This window comes from Pelmatolapia mariae, linkage group LG17 (genome assembly GCF_036321145.2).
Source record: "Pelmatolapia mariae isolate MD_Pm_ZW linkage group LG17, Pm_UMD_F_2, whole genome shotgun sequence".
In the NCBI taxonomy this organism is placed as follows: Eukaryota; Metazoa; Chordata; class Actinopteri; order Cichliformes; family Cichlidae; genus Pelmatolapia; species Pelmatolapia mariae.
In genome coordinates this window covers 34,875,224-34,899,557 of record NC_086242.1, presented here as the reverse complement: position 1 = coordinate 34,899,557, position 24,334 = coordinate 34,875,224, and the positions used below count along the sequence as shown (strand labels likewise).

At 41.4% G+C, this 24,334-nt stretch overlaps 2 protein-coding genes across 2 annotated transcripts; both read left to right on the top strand.

Annotated features, from left to right (window-relative positions):
* Nucleotides 1–159: 159 nt before the first annotated feature.
* On the top strand, nt 160–3,808 carry fgfr1op2 (FGFR1 oncogene partner 2). Its single transcript, XM_063460280.1, has 6 exons — nt 160–269; nt 1,271–1,407; nt 1,586–1,703; nt 1,845–1,987; nt 2,070–2,183; nt 3,342–3,808. Exons 1-6 carry the CDS (start codon nt 245–247, stop codon nt 3,477–3,479), a joined length of 675 nt encoding a protein of 224 aa, XP_063316350.1. The 5' UTR covers nt 160–244; the 3' UTR covers nt 3,480–3,808.
* A 1,055-nt stretch (nt 3,809–4,863) lies between these two features.
* tm7sf3 (transmembrane 7 superfamily member 3) lies at nt 4,864–17,775 on the top strand. Its single transcript, XM_063460319.1, has 12 exons — nt 4,864–5,132; nt 7,740–7,894; nt 12,345–12,495; nt 12,846–12,966; nt 13,694–13,865; nt 13,969–14,146; nt 14,252–14,338; nt 15,174–15,254; nt 15,330–15,485; nt 15,609–15,709; nt 16,217–16,379; nt 16,473–17,775. The coding sequence occupies exons 1-12, from the start codon at nt 5,054–5,056 to the stop codon at nt 16,724–16,726; spliced, it is 1,698 nt and encodes a 565-aa protein (XP_063316389.1). The 5' UTR covers nt 4,864–5,053; the 3' UTR covers nt 16,727–17,775.
* Nucleotides 17,776–24,334: the final 6,559 nt, after the last annotated feature.

The following is a 24,334-nucleotide window of genomic DNA, read 5'->3' as shown; positions in this document are numbered from 1 at the left end:
GGGAACCTTGGTTGGCATAGGTTGGGTTACTTACTTTTATCATCTCACAACTGGGTTCACAGCAAACTTGAAACGCGTTAAAATCGATATTTTCATATCAGCAGAGATTATCTTCTATTTTAACGAGGAACGGATCTTTATTAGAGCCTGTTTGTGGCTGCTTTATGAGGACTAATGTTAGCCTTTAGCTAATATTAGCTGCCAAACATCAACAGGAAGTAGCAGCGGGGTTAACGCAATTCCAATGTCTTGTACTGTGGCTTCCCCAGGTATGATCATTTTTGTTTAATTCATTATCTAAAATTGAATGGCAACACTGATTTGTTATACGCACCCGTTTATAATGCGAGAATGTAAGTGGATTTGCATGAAAGCTTAACTCTGATTAGTAAGTTGGCTAATACGTGAGCCGAGCTTGTGTATGTATGTATGTGTTGTTAAAATATGTTTTACGTTGTCAGCTAACTGAATTTGGGATTTTGAGATACTAATTCCCTTCACGTTTTATATAGCTGAGACGAATATGCTTCCAAAGTAATCATGTAAAGTGAATCTGACACCTAAAACACGTAAGGCTTGCTCCTAATAAGCGAATTAGCTGACACGGCAGCTGTAATGACGAGTAGGTCGAGGAGGAGAAAGCCTAGACACAATGTCAATGAATGATTTTTAACTGGTATTTTGAAGTCAGAGCTGACGCTTCAGTTGAGGTTACTTCTTGGTTTACAGATATTTTTAAAATTGTATAATACCAATATCGTGGTGTTGTTGTTTGAACAAATAAAACAGAACTAGATCAAGCATTTCTGATTTAAGTCGTGTTTAAAAAATATTAAAGTGATCATCATATAGAAAAAGACTACTTTTATAGAAAATGACTGATGTAACCTATTGCTGCTTAACAGCAGCAATAGCTTGCAAAAAGCTACTGCATCATGGTATATACATAGGTTTTTATAGGACTGTTCAGAGTTCCCAGAAAACTTTCACTTGACTGCAGCTGCTGTATCTACAGATTATAGACCTAAGTTTTTCCCCATTGTCTAACTAAGATACAAAGTCAGCCTACCTTTAAATAAAGAAGCTATTTTAATAAGATATAATTCAATAGTGTCAGTCATCACTATTATGAATAGCTTGCTAATGGATAATTGCTTTAACCAAATGTAATACTTAAGGGAAGAAAAGAAGGATTGACAAGGTGGATGACTACTATGTTTGCAAGCAACCGTGTCCTAGCTCCTCTTAAGGATCACTTGTATTTCCTCAGGCATGAACTGTACCTTAGAGAAGGTCCTGGCAGATGCCAAATCATTAGTGGAAAGGCTTCGAAACCATGACAACGCTGCTGAGATGTTAATCGAACAGACGACACATCTCAACAAGCGAGTAGAGGCCATGAAACAGGTAGGGTGTCACATGAACTTGGGGAAATGTGAGGCCTAAAGCATTTGATGTAGAATCCGTGAAGTTTCATTTAAAAAGCTGGAATAACACTTTTTAAAAAGTATTTCTAATTGTTTTGATGATCTATCATTTTATATTTCAGACTGAAGGTTTTTGTGCTTGTTCTTTTTATTGATAGTACCAGGAGGAGATAGACGCCCTGAACGAGGTTGCACGGCATCGGCCTCGTTCCAGTCTAGTCCTGGGAATCCAGCAGGAAAACCGTCAAATTAGGGAGCTCCAGCAGGAAAACAAAGGTAGGCAGTTTCCTTTAATGTCAACTCTTCTGTTGAGAGATCGGGTGGTCAGTGCATTTTTAGTTTCGCTTTGATTTGCGGAATATAAAGCTGGAATTTTATCCTTCCTGCAAATCGAACTTGTGTTCATACTTCATGTAGAGCTGCGTACATCATTGGAAGAACACCAGTCTGCCTTAGAGCTCATCATGACCAAATACAGGGAGCAGGTGTTCAGACTTCTCATGGCCAGTAAGAGAGACGACCCCGCCATCGTTACCCAGCTGAAGGAGCAGCACACTACGGTCAGTGTCTGGTGCAAGTACTTTTAATGTATTATTTTGCAATTTTTTACTTTTCTTGTGCATTAAAAAAAAATCATTGCAGGAAATGCAAGCACACATAGACAAGATCAACGAAATGGCCTCCGTGATGAGGAAAGCCATAGAGGTGGATGAGGAGCGAATATGTGAAGATGAGGAGAGGATTAAACAGCTAGAGGTAAAAGCCGAGCAGCATTACTTCAGTTGTTCCAAAGCTTTGAGACCAGGGGAGGGTACAAAAAATCCACAGAAGTTACAAATCCACCCAAAAAAATGTCTGTTCATGTGACACCGAGGATCACAAGTGTCAAAAAACTTGACACTTGACACAAATGCCAATAAAAGTCATCAGTGGAAACTTAAATGATCAAGCCTCTGAGGGGTGGAATCAAAACTGGATCACAAGTCATAGTTAAAAATGTTCATGTGCTCTGTTATTTATTCATTTATTTATTTAAACAGTATATTTAGTGTGAGTTTGGAGTTTAAAAATGAACTAAAGCTTCATGTTGAGTTGAGATGTCAAAGCAGATCTTAACAGGGCATTTAAATTAAAAATTAGCCTTTTTATTTACATTTCCTCCTAGCTTTGTTTTTTTCCTTTGACCTACTTTGTCATTTAGACATCCTGCCTCTCTATTTTCAATAGGTTAAACAGATATATATTTATAGGCTTTTTGGCCTTTACCTCTACTACTTGAAATTAGCCATAAATCCCATAAAAGTTAGATTTATGTTACTATTTAGCTAACTAGCGTTGCTAGGTGGTTTTAGCTTTTGACAGTAAGAACCATTTGTAGTGTTTCCACATGTTAACCACCAGATGTCAACAGTGAGCTTTTGAACTCTTAAAACCTCATAAACCCATATTTTATTCACAGTAGTGAAAAAGTAGCATTTTAAGAAAAACAGTAGCTCATTTTGAACTTAATACTAGCAATAAAAAAAAAAAAAAAGTTGGGATGGGGTCAACAAAAAGCTGGAAAAATGGAGGAACATTTTAGGTTAACTGGCATAAAGATTAATACTCAACATAATTGGGTATAAAAAGGCCTTTTAAAGAGGCAGAGTTTCTCAGAAGTAAAGATGTGCTGAAGTTCATCAATCTGCAAAAAAATTGCATCTGCAACTTGTGGAACAATTTCAGAATAACATTTGTCAACATATAATTCTGAAGACTTTGAATATCTAATTATCTGCAGCTTAATATCTTCAAAAGATTCTGAGAATCTGGAGAGATCTCTGTGCTCAATAAAATTTGGGTTTATGGGATTTGCAAATCATTCTGTTTTTGTTTGCATTAAACACAGCATTTCTCCGTCTCTGTGTATTTCAGTTGGAGAACAATGGACTCCGAGAGCTGCTGGGAATCAGTCGGGAAGCTTTTCTGGTTCTGAAGAGAGACGACCAATCAGACAGCACGTCGCTGTCGCCACTGCTCACCAGTGCCGACGTGAGCTTACGAAAAAGTTAGAGCCCAGGACAGCCCACCAAACCCCCAGCCCCCTACTGCTGCCGCTGTAGGGTACAGAGTCTACAGCCTGTTACCACGTGACCGCTTCAGATGATGAGTCTCCTGGTGCATTTAGAACATCACTGCTCCAGACCTGCATCCCTGTCTGATGATTCGGGCAACAAGCAGCGAGCCACCCCCCTCCCTTTATTCTTTTTCTTGTTTCTTGGTACTGCTGTAACGTTTTGTTCATTTTGGCAGCATGCACGAGCCCGCAGTGCCTGCAACATTTTAAGGTGTAAATGAGTAAATGAAGGGCTTGAGTTCAAATAAATCTATAAGCAAGAAAATTTGTCTGTAGAGTTTGTGTCACCTTCCAAATGTCACACGTTTCTTGTTCTGTTTTGGTTGCTCCTGCGGATACACAACTTCTCACTTTCACTACTCGTGTCAGTAAAAGCGGTTTCTATTCCCACCAATATTATGACCGGCGGGAATAGAAACCATATCCACAGAGGATCTGCTCCAAAGGGTGAGGTGCATCTGCTGCTAGCTGTGGAATAGAAAATTTCAACACTGTCAAACCACAGTGTAGTTATACTCCACTGAAAGGCTTGTAAACAAGTGCTTCATTGTTTCACTATTGCACATTTATATCATTAGATTTATCCACTATTTGAAAAATATATATGTATATATTATTGGAAAGCAGTCAGTCTGTGCATTTCAGAGGATGGAGGAGAATATTTGTGGCATTATTGCATACAAAGTGAGATGACTGTAATAAGAGCTTTTCATAAATTGGCTATTATTTCAATCCAACTTGTGTTGGGGAATAGAATTTAGACAAGCTGAAAAGTAGAAGTACACTGCATCATATTTGGACTTGGGTGCAGTCTTTAAGTTATCTTTCCCCATATTTTTTTTTACTGCAGACGACAAGGCACACCAGAGGGATGTTAGAAAGCATCCACCCATTCCATGGCTTATATTTGAAAACTTAATTTAAATGTAACTGCTGGTAAAGAGCAGCTCGTGTGCTGCTTTGTGCGCACATTAAATAGTGCCTGCCAGTATAAATTAGTCTCCTGTTGTGATTTGTTATGGTCTGATGGACAGATCTAATCGAAAATGAGACACGGCTAATGAGGTAAAGTCATCATTAATTAATTAAAACGAAATAAAATTGTAAATAAATAATTGTTTAAATGTTTGAAATGAAATTAATTTAAATTTAATACATCATTTATATATTTTGTTAATTAATTGTTTAACGTTTTATTTAATTATTGACACATTTAATTTGATGTATCGAAGTCACTCGAGATCATGTTGATGGTTGGTGACGCCAGAGGGAGGTGGGGATATCGCGGGACGGAGGACGAGAATCTCGCGGTGGCTTCGTTAGGCAGTCAGAGCGGCAGAGGGAGAAGGTCGGCGCAGGCAGGCAGGCTTTCACGTCAGTCAAGCATGTCGCTTTCGAGTTTGCAGGGACTCTTACTACCCAAACACGGGACGCTGCCACATTACCAATGATTTTACGGAGGAGCAGATAGAAAAGGGTTTGTTAAGAATTCAAAATAGAGAGGCGGAAAATGTCTCGGTGGATTTGGTTCCCGCTGCTCCTGCTACTGCTTCTTCAGTTTGTGTATGAAGTTGAAGCGCAGGTAGAAAGTGAGTAGCCTTACCAGAGGATTTTTTTTCTTTCTAATCTGATGTAAAGTGACTTTCGGTTTTAGAAACCTTTAAATGTAAATGGTATATAATCAAAAAGCTATCATATTCAAACTAGTGGTGTTGTGTTTGGGCTGCAGGACACTAGAGTTGCCCTCTTGTATGGCATTAGCTAGCTAATTAACGCGTTATTCTATGTAACGGACTAAAACTGTCTATTTATCCCACACAATTTAATTCGGTTATGTTTAAAGTTTGAAATAAGGGGATGCTCGTACACAGGATGTTAGTCGTGCCTAACCCTATTGTGAGCTAAGCTCTGCGTTTAAAGCTGTCCTTAACGAGTATGCCGAGATTTACAGGTCCAGGTAGCTTACTTACATATTTTATCTGCAAACAGGAAATGTAAGCAGTAATCTGTCTCAGATGTGGTGGACGGCACGGGGAAGAGGCAGCTAGGTCTTACCATAAGAAGACCCTTAGACGGGCCACAAGAAGGAAATCAGAATTTAAATTGCTTCTGCATAAATTGCAGAAGTAAGACTCTCATCCAGGGGGTGCTACTTTGAAAGTGGTGCATCTAAATCAATGTATCCAAATGTAATATTAATATATATATATATATATATATATATACACATATAAAGGGCTCAATAATTGTCAGTTAAGCAGCTCGGCTGGTGCAAAAGGCAAAGACGGCAGTCAACACGATGCAAAGTGATTGAACTTGTGTCAGACTCTGCCCTGAGGTTGAAGTTCTGTCTGCATGTCAGGAGTGCGTAGGCACCTTTGCAGTGTGTGTAGCCTGCTTTGAAATTAACCAGTCATGTTGTCCTTACCTCAGAGTGCTAAATTAAAATCAATGACCAGGTCAGCAGGATCTGTCAGGAATGATAAATCTAAAAGCACTGATAATCCTGAGCTGTGTGTGTTTTGAAAACTTCAAAACATTCTTTGATTTTCACACAGCAACTTAGTAAATCTTGCAAAAAGTTACCTCACACATTGTGAGCCTCTCATCCTCAAAACACACAGTCTTCGATGTTTGAAGTCTTCCCACACAGTTCCTGCTGAGGAACTATGCAGTAATAGTTAAGGAAGTGTGGAAGATTGCTGTGTGTGAGTGCAACAAAACCAGAAGTGTGGCCTAACTGAAAACAAGTGCAGTTACCAACACAGTGTTTTCTTTGGTTTGTTTAATTATTACCAAGATTCAGTTTTATTTATATGGCGCCAAATCGCAACAACAGTTGCCACAAGGCGCTTTATATTGTGAGGTAAAGACCCTACAATAATATAAAAATGGCATAATCATGTTCACATTTCACTGTCTGTTCTGTGTATCTGCATCGTCTTTCAAAGAGGGGAAAAACGGTTGTTTTCCAGTGTAATCTGTTCTTTTTAAAGGGCCGTATGATGCCACATTTGTAGCTGTAAGTCTTGGTGCCTGGATTATGCTTCATTGTCTTAATATTTCAAATAAAACTGTTAAGTGTAATCAACACTGGCCTATGATTAAAAAAAAAATTACTCATTCTGATTGCCTTCAGTTATGGTTAGAATTAGAGGTCTTCACCGGAGACAGCTTAGACCTCAGTGGGTTATATATAATCAGGCGAATGAGTCAGAAATGGCCAGTAAGGAAACTTCAGCCTGTAGTTTGATGTTAAGTCAGGACACTGATAAGATATAGGCTGCCTGATTGGTTCCAGTTATTATGGAACTTTGTTTTATGGAATAACGCAGATCTATTAGAAAGAACATAAACAAAAAGAAAACCAGTAGTCATGTAAGCAGATGATCAGAAGAAGAAGACATGTTTTATGAGTCCAGGCCTATCAAGCGGTTTATAAATACATTTTTTGTTTTGTTTTCTGAACTGAATCTCTGTATGCAGATCTTTACACAACAGGAAACATAATAAATGAGCAGCTGACATTTTACAGTTCGGGTCCAGCCATCACTCTGACAAAGCCTCCACTTTCTGAGATGTTGAAGTATGTTTATGGTGCCATTTAACCAACATATCAAATTGAGATGGTACACTCAATTATTTCCGTATAGTACCCTCAGCACAGAGAGCACGCCTTCGTTCAGGCTTTTGTGTGATTAATCTGTTTTAGGATCTGGTTTAAGGTGGCATGTTTGGCCTATCACCTACTGTCAAAACTGCTGCTGTGTCAGGTGATTAGCATTTTACTGTAAGTTGACTAGTACCAGCTACAGCCTGCCAGCCAGTCTTCTTTTCCACAGTAACTTAGACCGACTGAAGCAGGAGAACAAATACTGTGTACAAGTACTGTGATGAATTCATCATCAACTTTCTTGGACTTGGCTTATAAAAATCAGCGCTCACATGACTTTAAATTTAATTTTCATCAAATTTTATCTGAACCTCTTTAAGTACAGTTAAAGATCCCTCTGTGGTAATCACATCCCTTTCAACTTGTGCCTCTCCACCACTGTGTCAGAAGACTTTATTTTAATTTTTGGAGTAAGTGAGATAAATTTGGCGAGCAGGCCGGGTGGTGAGTGATGTGACTAAAAGAGAACCAAAAATCCTCACTTACAGAATACATAAATCACACTTTCCCCTTTCTTGCTCAGACCGGGTGATTTTCCTGCCGGGGAGGTTCCAGAACGTGAGCATATCGCAAAATGAGACGGTGCAGGCGGTGGTGTCCACGATCCCTTCAGAGGTCTCTTTCATCACTCTGCAGTTCCACACGCAGCATCGAAACGCAACAATGTCCTACACAAGGGTGAGGAAATGCTGAGATGATAACCTCTGGTGTGAAGAGGTGGAAAGAGCAGTGAAAGTGTGCACTCAAGTAGAAGTGCTGTTGAAATATTACTTAATTAAATGAAAAAGAACTGGTGTTATCACTAATAGGCTGTATATAAAGGTTGGCTGTACCCACAGGGACATCACCTTTTAAAGGCTTAACTTTTTTGTTTTGTTTTGTTCCTCCATTAAAAACACACCAACGCCACCAATGTCACTTTGTCAGTAGGCAAGTAGACAAATTTGAAATTCGAATATTGCAATAACCGTACAGTGATGAACCTGCTTCTTCAACAGAAAGCCAGCAGCACACTGATGATACCATGTAGGTCACATGGTTACGTTTTTCTGAACACTTTGAAGTTTAAACTTTAGCTTGATGGCGGGTACCATTATTTCCCTGCACGGCTGCTATTCAAGCAGAGATAAGCTGTCAAGATCAAAACTGGTTTTTTGTAAATGGCTGTAAAAATATTAATTTGATTCAATTTAATATGATTTGCTTTGTCACTATCGTTTTAAAGCTTTTGAGGCTGCCATTTCTTACTCAGCCACATTCTTCAGTAAAACTGTATAGATATATTGTGTTAATACTTCACATTTGGCCTATATTTAGGACACAACATTGAAACTAACAAAGCCACAAATACAACAAATTGTAATAGTGGGTATTTGTTTATTTTAGTGTGTTTTAGTGTGCTCGGGTGTGAAATTTATGGTTTTCAGGGTTTTTATCATCAACTCGGTTTCCCTGGGTCTTTTCCCGTGTTGTAGTTGTGCGTCTGATTTTGAAAGAAATATTTACACGTTACCATAGCGACCAGAGAGCATTAAGGGGCAGAGAGGAGGATGTTACACTCAATTTTGTTGGCGCATTTCAGGAGGACGCTGCTAATAAAGTTACACAATCACACAGTGAATTTGCGTTTATTATTATATTTAATACCACAGTTTTTGTCTTGGTCTTATCATTTTATTTTGTTGTATTTATTCGCGACACCTTAAAGGCTGGTCCTTGAAAATATTGTTTTCTCATTGAGCATCATTTTGAAATGCAGCCTGGCATGACGGTGCGTTCACGGCCCTACAGGCTTCCTGAGCATAAACGGCAAATTGTTCAGAGGGAATTGGCTGAAATGCTGAAAATGGGAGTGATAGAAGAGTCGCACAGCGCCTGGTGTAGCCCCATAGTTCTTGTGGTGAAGAAGGATGGGTCTATACGGTTCTGTGTCGACTATCGCAAGGTGACTGAATTGTCACGCTTTGATGCTTATCCCATGCCCGGGTCGACGGGCTCCTGGACCGGTTGGGCACGGCCCGTTTTTTCACGACACTGGATTTAACCAAGGGCTACTGGCAGATTCCCTTGTCTGCCGAGTCCAAGGAAAAAACGGCATTCTCCACTCCGTACGGTTTGTACCAATTCGTCACGCTTCCGTTCGGCTTGTTCGGAGCCCCGGCCACCTTTCAGCGCCTCATGGAACGGGTGCTGCGTCCGCACGCTGCATATGCTGCCGCCTACCTGGATGACGTGATCATCCATAGTGACACCTAGGCGGAGCATGTGCAGCGGGTGGCCGCGGTCCTGGAGTCCTTGAGGAGGGCGGGGCTCACGGCCAACCCGAAGAAGTGTGCGGTTGGATGGAGGGAGGTACAGTATCCGGGGTACCACTTGGGGGGCGGGCAGGTGCGTCCACAGGTGGAGAAGACGGCAGCTATCACATCCTGCCCGCGCCCTGAGTAGGTTCGGCCGGACGGCTCCCCAGCCTTAGTCGGGCGGTGGGGGTGTGTGGTGGAGGTGTGGTCCCTGGCTCGGCTGCAGGGGGAGGAGTGGTGCAGTGAGCTCAACGGGGCGGTGCTTGGGAGGCAGGTGAGAACACAGCTGGTGGCGTTTGGTCTGATGACAGTTTCTTCCCCTTTTTAGTGAGACAGGAGAGGAGTGGAGGGGAGTTTTTGGAACAGCTGAGACCTGAGCGGACCAGACTGTGAACTGTCACAATAAGCAAACCCAGAAATAAACGTGATAGCTCTTTCTCGATCTGTGTGTGTGTGAAGTGCATTTTACAAAGAGTTAAAGAGGGGATGTTTTCTGTTACATCAGCAAATCAGATGTGTAATCTAAATTGGGTGATCCTTCAGAAGTGTGGTCACATGACACAGCAAAAATATAAACGGAAATAAACTCACAGGCATATTTCATAGTGCATCACGGGCAGTTAGTTCTACATCTGGCTAATGAATGAGGCTTTGTGAGTGAGGTCGTCTGACCCTCTGAGAGAACCCGCAGTCAGCTGATCTACAGTCCTCTGGTCATGAGTGGCAGACAGGGCATTCCTCAGGGGAAAAACTTCTGGCGTCAGTCCCAGAAGTCTGAGGAGACAGCGCCGTTTGGGTCCATGCAGCACACAGGAGCATGGAAAGTAGTTTAGCTTAACTTTCCTTATTTACGTTTCTGGTGGTGGCAACAGTGGAAAGGGCCAGAAAAACAAATCCATGTGATTGAAGACTCGCCTTATCATTAAGACATGTCTCAAGTTTAAAGATCACCAGCAATCACCAAAAACAAGCACAAAGAAATTTAGAAAGAGCAAAACGGGAAGTGTGTTTTTACACAGCATCAGATAAAGCTTAATAAAAAATGAATATGCAGATTGTGCACATCAGTTTCCTTTATATTCTTATCTCTTTTGTCAATTTCCTTTTTTTTCTTCCTTTTTATAACTCTGGCTTGTTTGACACGATAACCACAAGATCCTGATTTATATTTGTCGTTGTTTATCGGCTGTCAAAGTTTTTGGTGACTGAATATTTCAATTAGAAGCATAAAAACAGATAAACCTAATCCTTTTTTTTTTTAAAGAAATGCTTTCATAAACCAAACCTACACTTAATTATATCACTGTTTTACCCACTTCCTGTTGGTGACTTAAGTGTTGAAACTTTAACTCACTTGTGATAGTTGGGTTTGAAGCGACCTCACCTCTGCGGCTGATGACACAACTGAAGTTGAGCCTGTGCTGACTTGAGAATCTCTACATACTCCAGCAGCGTCTGTATCCACAAGAGATGGTGATACAATGCGGTTATTATACAGCAGTGGGACTGAGAGCCATGTCATGGGGGCGCAGATCTTCCATGCCGCCAGGCCTGTCACACAATAGTAATTCAGATCATTGCCTGAGTATGAGCTTTTTCCATTTGTTATCTGTCACAAGCAAAAATCTTTCCACGTGAAACAAAGTACAGATAATGTAAAGTCTCTCGGTTTTCATTAGACTCTGCCGGCTCAGTGCTGAAGCACGTATAATTTCGCGCTCTAACCTGTGTGATAATGTATTTTTTGCTTCGATAAAACATATTCTCTAACTCTAAACCAGCTTGTTCATGTGAACGCAGCGCTCACCAGGTCAGGATGTGGTATACCATGTGACACACGCCTGTGGTTGATTCGTCCTGCTCTCAAAGGCCGTGAAATTCAAATTAATGAAGTTTTAACAACAAAAAAAGATTTACAGTAAGAAGTCAATTTAATGCAAAGTTAAAGGAGTAAAATGAAGTTCTTCATGTCAGCAATCTCTTCAATCACAAGCAGCTTTCATTTCCAAATGAAGTAGCTGTTGTATTGTTCACAAATGTAGCTCTATCCTAAAACTACAGGACATCTGCAAGCTGCTTTGCAGACCACGCCCACCCCGACACATGTTTTAATGCTGATTCAATCAGTCTCATATCTACTTTCTTTGATGCCTGCTCTGTTTTCTACAGGAGGTCTTACTGCTTTGACAGAAGAGTGTGAAAGTCACAGAACAGAGCCATTGTGCCAACTAGAAATCACAGCAGAAGGAAGTTATCTTTTTTAACTGTAGCGGTGCTTCCTGGGCCTGAAGATCTGACTCTTAAAATAAAATGTTTGTCATTCTTCTTAGGAGCTCTATTATTAGAATGTATGTCCTTTTTTTTTCATAGCACAAGTTGAGTAACGTTCTCTTTCCTCTTGTTTTGGAGACAGACACCAGCATTTAAGGTGTTTAACTTTGTTAGGACCTGAGTCTGCAGTGAATCATAATCGCTGGCAAGTTCACACTAATCCACCAAACAAAGAACCAAGTGTGTTGAGACGTTTAGAGGAGAAAGTGTTTATGTTGGTTAACTGGCAGGGGATCGTCACCACCTTAGTTTGAGATCAGACTGTACATCATTTTGGTCAAGACAGAACTATCTGACCCACGTTTGCATGGAAATGTTTCATGGTCCTCAGAGATAAGGGCCTGATGGCTTTGGTAATCCACAGTCTCTCATCTATAACCACCATGAAGTTGAATGCTTGGTAAATTTTTCCTCAAGCACCATCATGAGGTCAGACCATGAATGGGAGCACTTCTATGTTTACTAATCTGCTTACTAATTGATATCTCTGTTCGGATCAGATGCCGGGCCTGGGCCTCTCCCTGACTGCGGTGGACTCAGGGCTCGTGTCGGCTCTACGGCGGGACCAAACGTCCCTCACCTTGTTCCTGTCCTCTCCTGATGGCAACACTGTGGCAGGGACTGGGGTCATCCTCTCCTACTCCAGCACTGGTAACACTTGAACTGTCCTCCAGTACAAAACGCATCAGTGTGCTTCTCTTCTGAGTTGTTTCACTGTCTTTGAGTGTTGCCTGAGAAGCACAGAACAGGAAAGTAAAAGGAGAAGAAAGCAAAAACTTTGGACATTAACTAAAAAAAACCACGTCAGCGCAGTGTGATTGTCACTGGAGGAAACCAGAGCCGACCACGAGCGTGTACTCGCACTGATTTGGTTTACCTCCACTGGGTGTTGAAACCTATTTTAATAAGTCATGTTGACATAGCAGAATGACTCTCAGCCTTCCTCCTATTGGCCCACCATGTCCAGTCCAGCGTCTAACAGTGAATGTGTTCTCTGTCAGATCCAGTTCCAGGAGCGTGCAATATGGAGTTTGACCTGGAAATTGACCCAAACATCTACATCCACTACAATCTCTATGAGACCACGATCCGTTTTGCACCTGCCAACCTGGGATATGAGAGGTAGCACATGACACCGACTCTTATTGTTTTCTTCACTTCCTGTTCAGCCTGTTGAGCCACAGGCATCAGCGGCTCTGTACAGAGATCACATTTGCCGCGCGCTATCGTCAAACCACCTCTGTTTGTTTTCTTTGAAATGATCTCCTGCTCTCTCTCGCTCTCTCGCTCTCTCTCTCTCACACACTCACACACACACACACACAGCCTCACCTTCTCACGCTTTGCTTTGTATATCAGTGCCACAGAATTGTCCTGAAATGGTTTTGCTCACTTACACACAGTCATTTCCTGTTTGGTCTGTGGAGACTCTATTCAAATTTTGATGTGAAAGCTTTCGGGGGAAAACATGCATCTTATTTGCTTTTCGATAATATGTTTGTTAGACAGTGTCACACTTTTTCCCTTTTTTGTTTTTGTTTTGTTGGTTTTTTTTACATTTCAAGCATCACGCATGTAACATGGTAAATGGTTTTGATGTCATTGCTAGAGTAGTTTAACTTTAAACACTAAAGGTTGGTTTAGTGATGCGTTAGAAACTCTTCTTGTCTGACATGTCTAACTGGAGTTATGTGTTATTATATCATGTGATCAGTCGACCTGCTGACCACTCCCTCTAACCTAAGATTCAGGTCTTAGCTGCGCTACAGGTTTTTAAAAAATACTCTGGAAAAATGAAAACAAAATTGTGGCGACCCAAAGATAAATGTATGTTGCTCCTGTCCATCAGAGATGGAGCTCCTCCAGCCTGCGACCAATCCACAGGAGCCGACACACGCTGGCGGCTGCAGTACGACATCTACCAGTACTTCCTGCCTGAGAATGACCTGTCAGAGCGCAGCCTGTTCACCGGCTTTCAGGCCGTGGCCAACAAGCAGGGCATGATGGAGAACGGCAAACGGGTATGCAACGTGAACGCAGCAGATGCCGAAGATTAGCAGTCTAATGTGCCAGAGCTGCCTGTTTACAAGTCTCCTGCCTTTTCCTCTCTGTGTCTCCCCGCAGGTGATGACACTGAAATCGACAGATGTGAGCTCGATGGTTTTTAACTCCATCCCCGGTCAGGGCATAATCTACTCTGTGATCGTCAGGGACCCGCTGTTGAACACCTCGGCCTCTTACGTGCCCGCCCACACCTACGCCTGCAGCTTCAATTCCACTCTGGACAGCTGCCAAACTCTAGGTGAGCTTCTGAGCTCTGTCGAAAACTCGATGCTATTGAAGCATGGATTTCTGACTGTATCAATGACTGGCTTATTGTAACTGCGGTTTGTAAATAATATTTCAGGGAAGATATCTACAAAAATCTTCTTCACCATCACTGGCTTGGCAGGGCTGTTTGTCTGCTTCTTTGGGCATCGATTCTTTAAATGTGGTGAGTAGTTAGTTCTTGTTTTGTGTGGCTTTGGTGATACAGTGTCCCAGTGCATGATGGTCAGTCTGTGTAGTATTATTACTACTACAGTCGGGACATTTTACAGGACATTTGTGAGTATATAGCTCTGAATGCAGGATACTAATCCAGCGTGAGTCAAATTTTTTGTTGATTTGTGTCAGTAACTTTATTTGTATCGATCGGTCCACATCGTCATCTTTGTAGCTGATGAAACTTCAGGTTTCAGTCACTCTTTAGTCTTAAGCCTTTAAAGCTTCCTCTCTAGACTCTCTGCCAGTTGTTTATTTTATAAACAAGAGCCTCCCATCAGGCACGGTTCGTTACATGGTCAGCAGAGAGAATTATGGGGTCAGAAGCTGTTTAAAAAAAAAAAAAAGATAACTTCATCATAGAAACTAAACAAAGAAAAAGCCTCAAATGCACACAGAGCTGCTGCAACCTCTCCCCAGCCCTTCACTCTTCAGTCGGTGGGTTTTTGCAGTGGCCTGCCTCTCATGTGGTCTCCCTGGCGTGTCACGCACAAATACATTTGTTCCAAACTGAACCCATCACTGTGATTGGCCCCCGCTGCCAGTGCTTCTAATTAATCTGATAATGACAGACACAGTATGTCTCCCCGGTCTGAGGAGAATTTGTTATTCCGGAGCACGAGGCTTCATGACGTCCCAGGAGCTGGAATTTCGGTAGCTTTAACGATGTTTGTGTGAAATGTGAAGAGAATGAATTGCTGTTATCTTATGTTTGGTGCTTCTTCTCTCTCCTCCCTCTGACTTTTGTTTCTTGGGCCCTGTTTCCACCTCTCCTGACCACACAGAGCTGTTTTGCATGGGATTCAGCTTTGCGGCCTTTTTGTTCTTCATCCTCATCACGAGGACCACAGAGCTGGACTATGACAGTAAGTCGGGGGTTTTTTCACATGATGTGCAGCATTTCATGCTTTTCACTGCTGTCTGTGTCTTTCTCTGTGCAGTCCGTCTGACCCTGTCAGCCGTGCTCGGCGTGGTGGGCGGGATCATCCTGGTCATGATATGGTGGCGTTTCGGTTCAGTCGTGGCCGTGGTCGTGATTGTGGTCGGCCTGATGCTCGGCTTCCTCCTCGCCTCCGTTGTCCTCTTCACTCCATTAGGTACGGAATAAATCTGGCTTTTGTTGTGTGTCGTTGACTCTTCAGTACCGTGAGAAAAAGCTACAGCTTATTGTTAAACGTTTCATGTTCCATAAGTTTCTGTGTGTCGTGGTCTTTCTGCAGGAGACATCGATGTGTTCAGGAAATCCGATGCTGTGTTCTGGGTGACGTTCTGCTGCGTCACGCTCATCGTTCCACTCTTTTTCCTGCGTTGGCCCAGAGAGGTAACTGATTTAACGCTTCAGGAGCTGGAGGTGTTTAAAGGTTTTTAGCGTCACCTGGTGGTCTTGTCAAGAATGACATTTAGGTCAACAGCAGGTACCATAGTTAGAAAGACTATCATCCAGAGCCAGCTCCAGGTTCTGGACATAAATAGCACTAAACGTTTGTCAGCAAATAGTCATGTCATTAGTTTGAGCAACTGTATGACTCTTGTATTGACTGTAAGTGTCTAATGGTGCTTAATCCATCATTATTTCATTCATCATTCATGTCCTGTTTCGGTCACCTGTGCAGCATGCTGCATTGCTGCCTGGCTAGAATAATAATTTCAGTTTTATATAACATTTAAGTTACACAGCCCAAAATGATTGAACAAGTGTGCTGACAAGATAAATTCACTATTTTTGGAGAAATGGCACAGTCCAAAGCACAATTACAACACAGAGAGTGCAGCATTGATTATGCGAGCCTTCATAGCTCAAACAGTAAAAATCATGTGTGTGTTTCAGGGAAACATCACCACATGTGGGATCGTTGGCGCTTACGCTGTGGTTCTGGCTGTCAACGCCTACATTTACACAAGCCTCTCTTACATCACCCTGAATATCCTCAAGCGCTTGCTCAACAACACCTTCAGTGCAGTGTTCACTGACGTGCCGTTTCAAACCATCGGTGAGTACACAAGTGAATGTCAAGAGCTCAGCAAAGCTGGCAAAGCTCAGGTACTGGCCTTCAACTAAAATTCTCTGGTTTTCTTTTGACCAGATTATGTCATGATCACAGTGTGGGTGGTGCTCAGCGTGTGCGGCATTGTCCTGCAACTCTACCGCGAGCGGTCCCGGCCGTTCTTCCCACCCAGCCCGTACCTCATGTGGCAACAAGAACGCGAGCGGCGCAAAACGAACGTCCTGGACCCGAGCCACCACTTCCCCTCTCTGCCCAGCCGCCTCCTGGCACGAGTGCGGCAGCTCACCAAGCGCACTGAGCCAGCGGGAGAGCACACACCACTGCTACTGTAAACCCAGGACGCCTTCAATGGGTGAGGTTACGTTTGACCTTGGGAGCCTCAGGCTGCCAAGTTACAGGGACACCAGAGCCTGATTAGACAGGTGCTGAGGCTCCAGCTCAGATCAGCTGATGGAACTTGGGCCTTAGTAAAAAGCATGAGTGACATTACAGACCTCAAGCGGAAGGAGCGACCTCCTCTGAAAACTAACGCCACTTTTATCAAACACTTTAAGACATTTTAACAATCACGGAGGAGGAACTGAAAGAGTTGCCTTAATTATCTTTTTAATGTCTAAGATGTGTCTGTTTTGATGCTTCATGTTGCTTCTGCTCAGTTTACCGTTTGCACTGAAGTCCCAAACCACTAACAGTTCACAAAGCGAGCCATCTCCTCTCAAGTTACTCAGATTGTTTCCATCAGCACCGTTTTTTTGTTTGTTTGTTTGTTTTTTTAAATGACAAAACAGAAGATATGTGTTTCCTTGGTACATTGTGTAGACCTGCTGACCACTACTGTCATGGAAAACTTTAATATGGAAGTCTTATGAGCCCCTTTGAGCTCTAACTGGACTCCTGCAGGTCACAAAAGACATTTTAAAACATTTTAAACAAAAAGAATATTAAATCAAGATTTAATATTTATCCAAATGTGTGCCAGATATGAATGTTTTAACCTGTTTGCTTATCTTGATTGGATTGAAGTCATGCAGTCTGTCACTCTTTTTGTACTTTGCACACTGGATTTTATACTCTTTTTTTTTTCTTTTTCTTTTTTTTTAAATTCCTCTCGCTTTAATGGTGCTGGTTGATTTCCTGTGAATCTGTTGTGCCACAACTTTTCTCATGGCTTCACATTTAGCTTGAAGACTACTGATGAGACAGCTGATGAACCCTTTCGCCTATGAGCCAACAGGAGTTTGTTAGGATTTCGGAACTGTTCACATGACTTTTTTAAATGGCATCTAGATCTGTTTTAAAAGATAAGGTCAGTTGTAAATTGTAATTTAATGTGTTTTGATATTTAATAAATGCCTACAGGTAAGAACGTATCTCTTGTCTGATCGTTCTCCAAACAAAGGTGTTCTGACGATTTCTTTCTTCCATCATGTTTCTGACCTTCATCCTTATGAAGGATCAATATAAGCTCTACAGAGTAGTAATGGGATGTATCTAAAAGTAAAGAGAATTCCTCTCCATTGTTTTTGTATTTTAGCTCATTTTTTAATGAGATATATATTATATTTATATATTATTAGATATATTTTGTCACAGCTGAAGTTAATTTCATAGTTCAGTCATTTCATAGCGTGCCAATACTGGATTGATGAAACTAGTACATTTTCTCAAGAACATTTTTGGCCAAATCTTGGCCAACTGAAAAGTATGCACATGAAAAGTATGAGCATGTACAGCTCTCATTACTTAGGTTCCTTTTGCCTTAATTACTGCATCAATGCGGTGCGGCATGAACCAGATACTGGTACTGGTAGCTTTGGCACTGTGTGCAGGTGCCAAGTCCTGTTGGAAAATGAAATCTGCATCTCAATAAAGTTGGTCAGGAACAGGAAGCATGAAGTGCTCTAAAACTTCCTGGTATACGGCTGTGTTGACCATGGACCTCAGAAAACACACTGGAGCAACACCAATGGATGACGTGGCACCCAAAACCATCACTGACTGTGGATACTTTACACTGGACCTCAAGCAATGTGGATTCTGTGCCTCTCATCTATTGCTCCACACTCTGGTACCCTGATTTCCAAAGGAAATGCAAAATTGACTTTCATCGGAGAACATAACTTTGTACCGCTTAGCAGCAGTCCAGCCCTTTTTGTCTTTAACCCAGGCGGGACACTTCTGATGCTGTATGTAGTTCAAGAGTGGCTTGACACAAGGAATTCAACAGCTGAAACCCATGTCTTGCATACATCTGTGCGTAGTGGTTCTTGAAGCACTGACTCCAGCTGCTGCCTACTCTTTGTGAATCTCCCCCACATTTTTGAATGGGGTTTTTTCACAATCCTCTCCAGGGAGTGGTTATCCCTATTGCTTGTATACTTTTTTCTACAACATCTTTTCCTTCCCTTCACCTCTCTAGTAATTTGCTTTGACACAGAGCTCTGTGAACAGCCAATGACCTTTTGTGTCTTGCCCTCCTTGTGCAAGATGTCAATGGTTGTCTTTTGGACAACTGCCAGGTCAGCAGTCTTCCCTGTGATTGTGTACCCTATAGAACTAGACTGAGAGACAATTTAAAGGCTTTTGCAAGTGTTTTGAGTTAATTATCTGATTCAATATTGAACCTTTTCAAAAAATAAAAAATTTTCTGAGATACTGAATTTGGGGTTTTCATTAGTTGTCAGTTATAAACATCAAAATTAAAAGAAATAAACACACAGAAATAAACACAGTCTGTGTGTAATGAATGTATACATTATACAACTTTCACTTTTTGAATGGAACTGGTGAAATAAATGAACTTTTTGATGATATTCTAATTTTATGCCTAGCATCTGTATATCTGTAGCCTCCGCTTCCTCGTCTCTCAGAGGTGAGCTCTGTCCATGGTGCTGATATAAATTACAGGTGTAGCTCATATGGGTCTTTAGGGCATATTGGTCCTGGAGACAAATGCATTGCTGTGATAAACTTTTTGTGGCTACACTTCATTTTAAACTTCAATTCAGTTTTATTCATATGGTGTCAAATCACCACAGCACCTTTAAGGTGCTTTGCGTTGTAAAGTTAACAATCAGGTGATCTATGAGCAAGCATTTTGTGACGGTGGAAAGGAAAAACTCCCGTTTAACAGGAAGAAACCTCCAGCAGAACCAGGCTCAGATTTGTTCCTCCTCTAAAGCTTCAAAACTCTCTGAATACAAAGCTGTGTTTGGCAGAAATGTGACAAAATGTGAACATTTGTTCCAATACTAGATACATTTAGCCACTATATAAATAGAAGAAGAAAGTGTACTTTATTGATCCCCGTAGGGAAATTCCTCTCTGCATTTAACCCATTCACTCAGTGAAGCGGTGGGCAGCCATTGGGCGCCCGGGGAGCAGTGTGTAGGGACTGTACCTTGCTCAGGGGTACCTCAGGGTAGCTGTTCAGGGGAATCGAACCCCCGACCTTCCAATCATGGGGCCACCACTCTACCTACTGAGCTATCCCTGCCCCTTGATACAAATAATAATAGATAATAAAGATAATTCAAATACACTTGAATTCAATACTGCAAACTTAAAAAAAATAAATAAATAGTGGTTTGTGTGTATTTTTAAGTTTTGTCAGGATAAATGCAAAACTTTTTCATAAGTTTTTAAACACCACTGAAGAATTTGAGGTATTGTCTTTTTAAAATGTCGCTTTTTTCCCCACAATTCTTTGTCTAACCAGACAGTATAAAATGTTTGTGCCCCTTAAGAAAATGGCCTTTAAAACGTGCAGATACTCACACAATTCAAACTAGGAGCCCGAGTGCCGCGAGTCCCTCGACCATTAACTCTAATGTTAACTTTTCTCCTGTCTCTTGAGCAAAAGCAGAAGCGAAGGCAGTTTTTAATCTGCGATTTCTCTGCTGAGTTTGGTGTCATCGACACAGGAAAACATATGTACTGTTACAGTCACATGTCCTTGTGCTCGTTGTGTGAAAAGTTTTACGTGGAGAGCGAGAAGTCACGAAACGTCCAGATGAACAGAATCAACTTTTTGGGATGGAGAGGTTCCGTTTCTATGGTGTAGGGTCTTAATTCAGGGTTTCTGTATGCTAACTGAAGAAGACGCTGCAGGTACAATTAGATGCATGTTTTATTTTTACCAGTATGGTGGCATTTGTTTTAAATAACTTCTAGTGTAAATATTTCTAATAATAAACGGGACTTGTAGCATGAAAATTAGCTCTATTGTCATGCTGTTTCTAATTAGAGCCACTAGAGGGCAGCAAAGGAGAGCTTTTAAACTTCACCGGCAGTTTTGCAGATATGGCCTCGGGCTAATTAATGTTCTTTTCATCCAGGGCGTCTTTTAATGACATAATCAGAGTTAATGTTGCAATCATGAACCACTAAGAAAAGATATCTGGTATTTATTACATTAAAAAACATTTTTTAAATGCATGACGTTATTTCTCATATGTACATAATAGCTATATGAAGTATGTCATTTAAATGTTGTGATGACTACAGCTCTAAAAAAATTAGACGTGTATCATCAACTTTTAATTGAAGTTTTGGGAACAGATACCTTTCTAAATTTTATACTGATGATGACAGAAATTACACATGACGGCAAGTGTGTGTGTGTGTGTGTGTGTGTGTGTGTGTGTGTGTGTGGAGGGGGGGGGACTACATTTTTAATACACACAAAAAAATTAGAAGTCTCATATAGATATATATATATATTTTAAAAATCTATACCGAGTAGACTCTGCTCCAAAATGATGTTGGCCCCCAGGGGGCCTGAAAGAGAGGCGTTTGATCAGTAGTTCATCAACTTGTGCTTTTCTTTGACTACCCAGAGTTATGAGTGTTCATACACATTGTGCAATTTTCATCAGTTATATTTAAAAAACAACAACTTTAACCCTCCAACGTCTAATACATTCTAATGCCACCCAGAAACAAGGGATTTCTGATGAAGGCACACAACAGGGAGGATTGTTCATAATGATGTCACCTCCTACCTAGATATTTATACAAAATAAAACAAGCTCTAGGTCAGACTGTCCACCAGTGGAATGAGAATACTCACCGGGGGGAATAAAATGTCACAACTTTGGTAACCTGCTGAGGAAAACGGGGCAGAAGTGGCCTTACCTGGGCTTCCTCCATCAATAAAAACTGATCTTTATCCTGAATGAGATCTCCCTTGTTTGTAAGCGAGCGGATGTTAAGGAGGCCGAAGTTGACATCGGTGGTGTCAGACTGAACAAAAGTGTTAGCCGCCCTGGGCAGGCTGGCTAAAACACTGTGGTCAGCAGTCCTGTTGAAGTTCCGTGGGGAATGATGAGAGGTGGACCAGAAGGATTGTATTGGTTTAGAGTTGTCATGATAAAAGTTTCGGCGAGAGCCCCGATGGATATACTTGCGGCGAGGGAGGAATGCGATATCCGGGTGGAGACGAAGCACCGCCGACGGTGGAGCTGCCAGATGGAAACTGAGTCGGAGAAGCTCGGCAGCTGTAGAGTGGTAAAGTCCAGCGCCAGGACCAATGACAGGAAAATTCAAACCCACACGAAGAGTACACAGATCCTGCCATTAGGGGTGCAACGATACACAAAATTCACGGTTCGGTTCGATACTTTGGTGTCACGGTTCGATATTTTTTCGATACAAAAAAATTTTCATGCTTTTTTAATTTGTACATTTATTAAGATTATAAATATATATTTTAAGTCAAAAGTACAGTTTTTAAATGTAATGTTGCTGAAACAACAACAAAAAAATAAATAAAATAAATCTATCTGATCGAGAAATCACTCATCTTTGGAAAAGAGAGTTTATTACAGAGAAATGGCTCTTTCCAAAATAAAAGCTATACTATACGCTTCTTCTGGGATATATTCTCAGCAGCATATTAAACATATCAGGTCCCCATAAGGAGAATCATGTGCTAACGGCTGTCTAAATGACTCGGGTAAAGTTTGTAGCATGCGTGCTTGTTGTTTTTGTCTGCTTCCACTTGTCTTTGCACTAGGATGATGTCGGCGTAAATGTGCAGTCATATTCGTTGTGTTCCCACTAGTGCTGTCAGAGTTAATCTAGTTAAAATGACATTAATGCCATAACGCGGCAAATCTCCGTTAACGAGTTACCGCGGATCGCCCCGTGCGTGGGGCTGGACGGCGTCAACAGGTTAACAAGCTAACTGTGCTAACGCACTAGTTCCCACCAATTGAGCATTGCGTGGCACATCCGACATACTGTTTTACTTTTGTCCATGACGCGCTTACCATCAGGGTCATACTTCACATGAAAACCAAGATAGTTCCAAACACCAGATCTGAATGAAGGTGGGGGAGGTTCAATTTCGGGTAGCGTTGAGGCAGTTGCCATGTTGCAACGAGCTTAGCTTCTGTTTTGCTAGCTTGCGCTGCGCTCAGTGGATCTGCACTCGACAGTGCAGCCTAGGCGGAGTAGTCGAACGCAGATCCACTGAGCGCTCAACACAGACAGCATCGTCAAAAGAAAAGTTGATAAAATAAATAAAAAATTTTGTATTGTTCGATACATATGCGTACTGAACCGAAAGCACTGTATCGAACGGTTCAATATCAATGCGAGTATTGTTGCACCCCTACCTGCCATTCCACATCGCAGACGGAAATATCGGTAAGCCAAACAGCCAGGTGAACGAGTCTGTGGGAGACCGTAGCCAAAAGAGACGGTCAAGGAGAGCTAAACCCAGATACTCCCGTGCTTGGGAATTTCGCCAGGTCGCCAATAGTGTCAATATAGGACAGAGGATTAAAATTGGTGTAGAATAAAAGAAGTAAACAAAACTAATCAGAGGATACCGGTGAATAGCGCCAGCAAGTCGCGCTAGTGTTCACTTAACCGGCTTTTTTGTAACCGCTGAGTTGTTCGTGTGTTGTAATCTTATTTTTCTTTTAGTATTGTTCTTTTATTTGATGTCTGTTTTAAATAGCTGTCTGTTTATTTTACACCTTGAACTACATCTCTGTCTGTATAGTATTATGGACCTTCTTGGTAATTAGCATAATTTGAACAGAAATTCCTGGGGTAATATTCCCAGGGTGGTGGTGTTTTTCTCTCATCACCTCACATCTAGTCACACTAAGTACTTCCTATCTAATATGCACATAACCTAGTCAGTGCTCGGATGTCCACTTTTCACTGTGCCGAGTTTCAGCAGCTATGCACCTGTTGCTAGCTAGTGAGAACTAACCTAGCATTTCAAATGGAGGCATTTCACACCTGCAACATCAACTGCTTCCTTACTGGTATGTTTGCAATAGTTTCTTTACTTTACTTGTCTCTCCACTCCACATCAAATAAAATGAAATGAGATTGATGTAAATAAATCGGGTGGAAATCATAAATTATTTGTATTTTATTGTTACTTTTCTTGGTATTTATCTAGGGCCTATTCTTATTTATGATTTTACTGTACGTTTGTTTTTGTGACCTCAGTTCATATTGGAATGAGGCAAGTAAACTAAATACTTTTACCACAATAAGAAATGCATTTCTCATTTCATACACACCTTAATGAGCTGCCCTCTCCTGTCCCAAGGAAGAAAAGCATCCAGCCTCACTGCCAGCAAAGAGGTCATGTAGCTGTGCCTGAAAAGGACTGCCTCTGGTTTCAGGATCTTTGGCATTGAAACAAACACACTGATCATCAGATCTGTTGTCTGTTGATGTACTCATCTTGAACACGTTGCAAGACAATAAAATTAAACACATCTAATAATGCTGAACAAAAAGAGTTTAATATGTTCCAATTTGATCACATGCACTTCACAAATGTGCCATTTCGAGTGAGTTGTGTTGATCTGTGCTTTGCTCAGAGCTAGCAGCATTTCATTAAGTATATAGATAACTGTTATACTGACAATAAACATTATTAAGTCATATGACACCACAGTAACCATAAC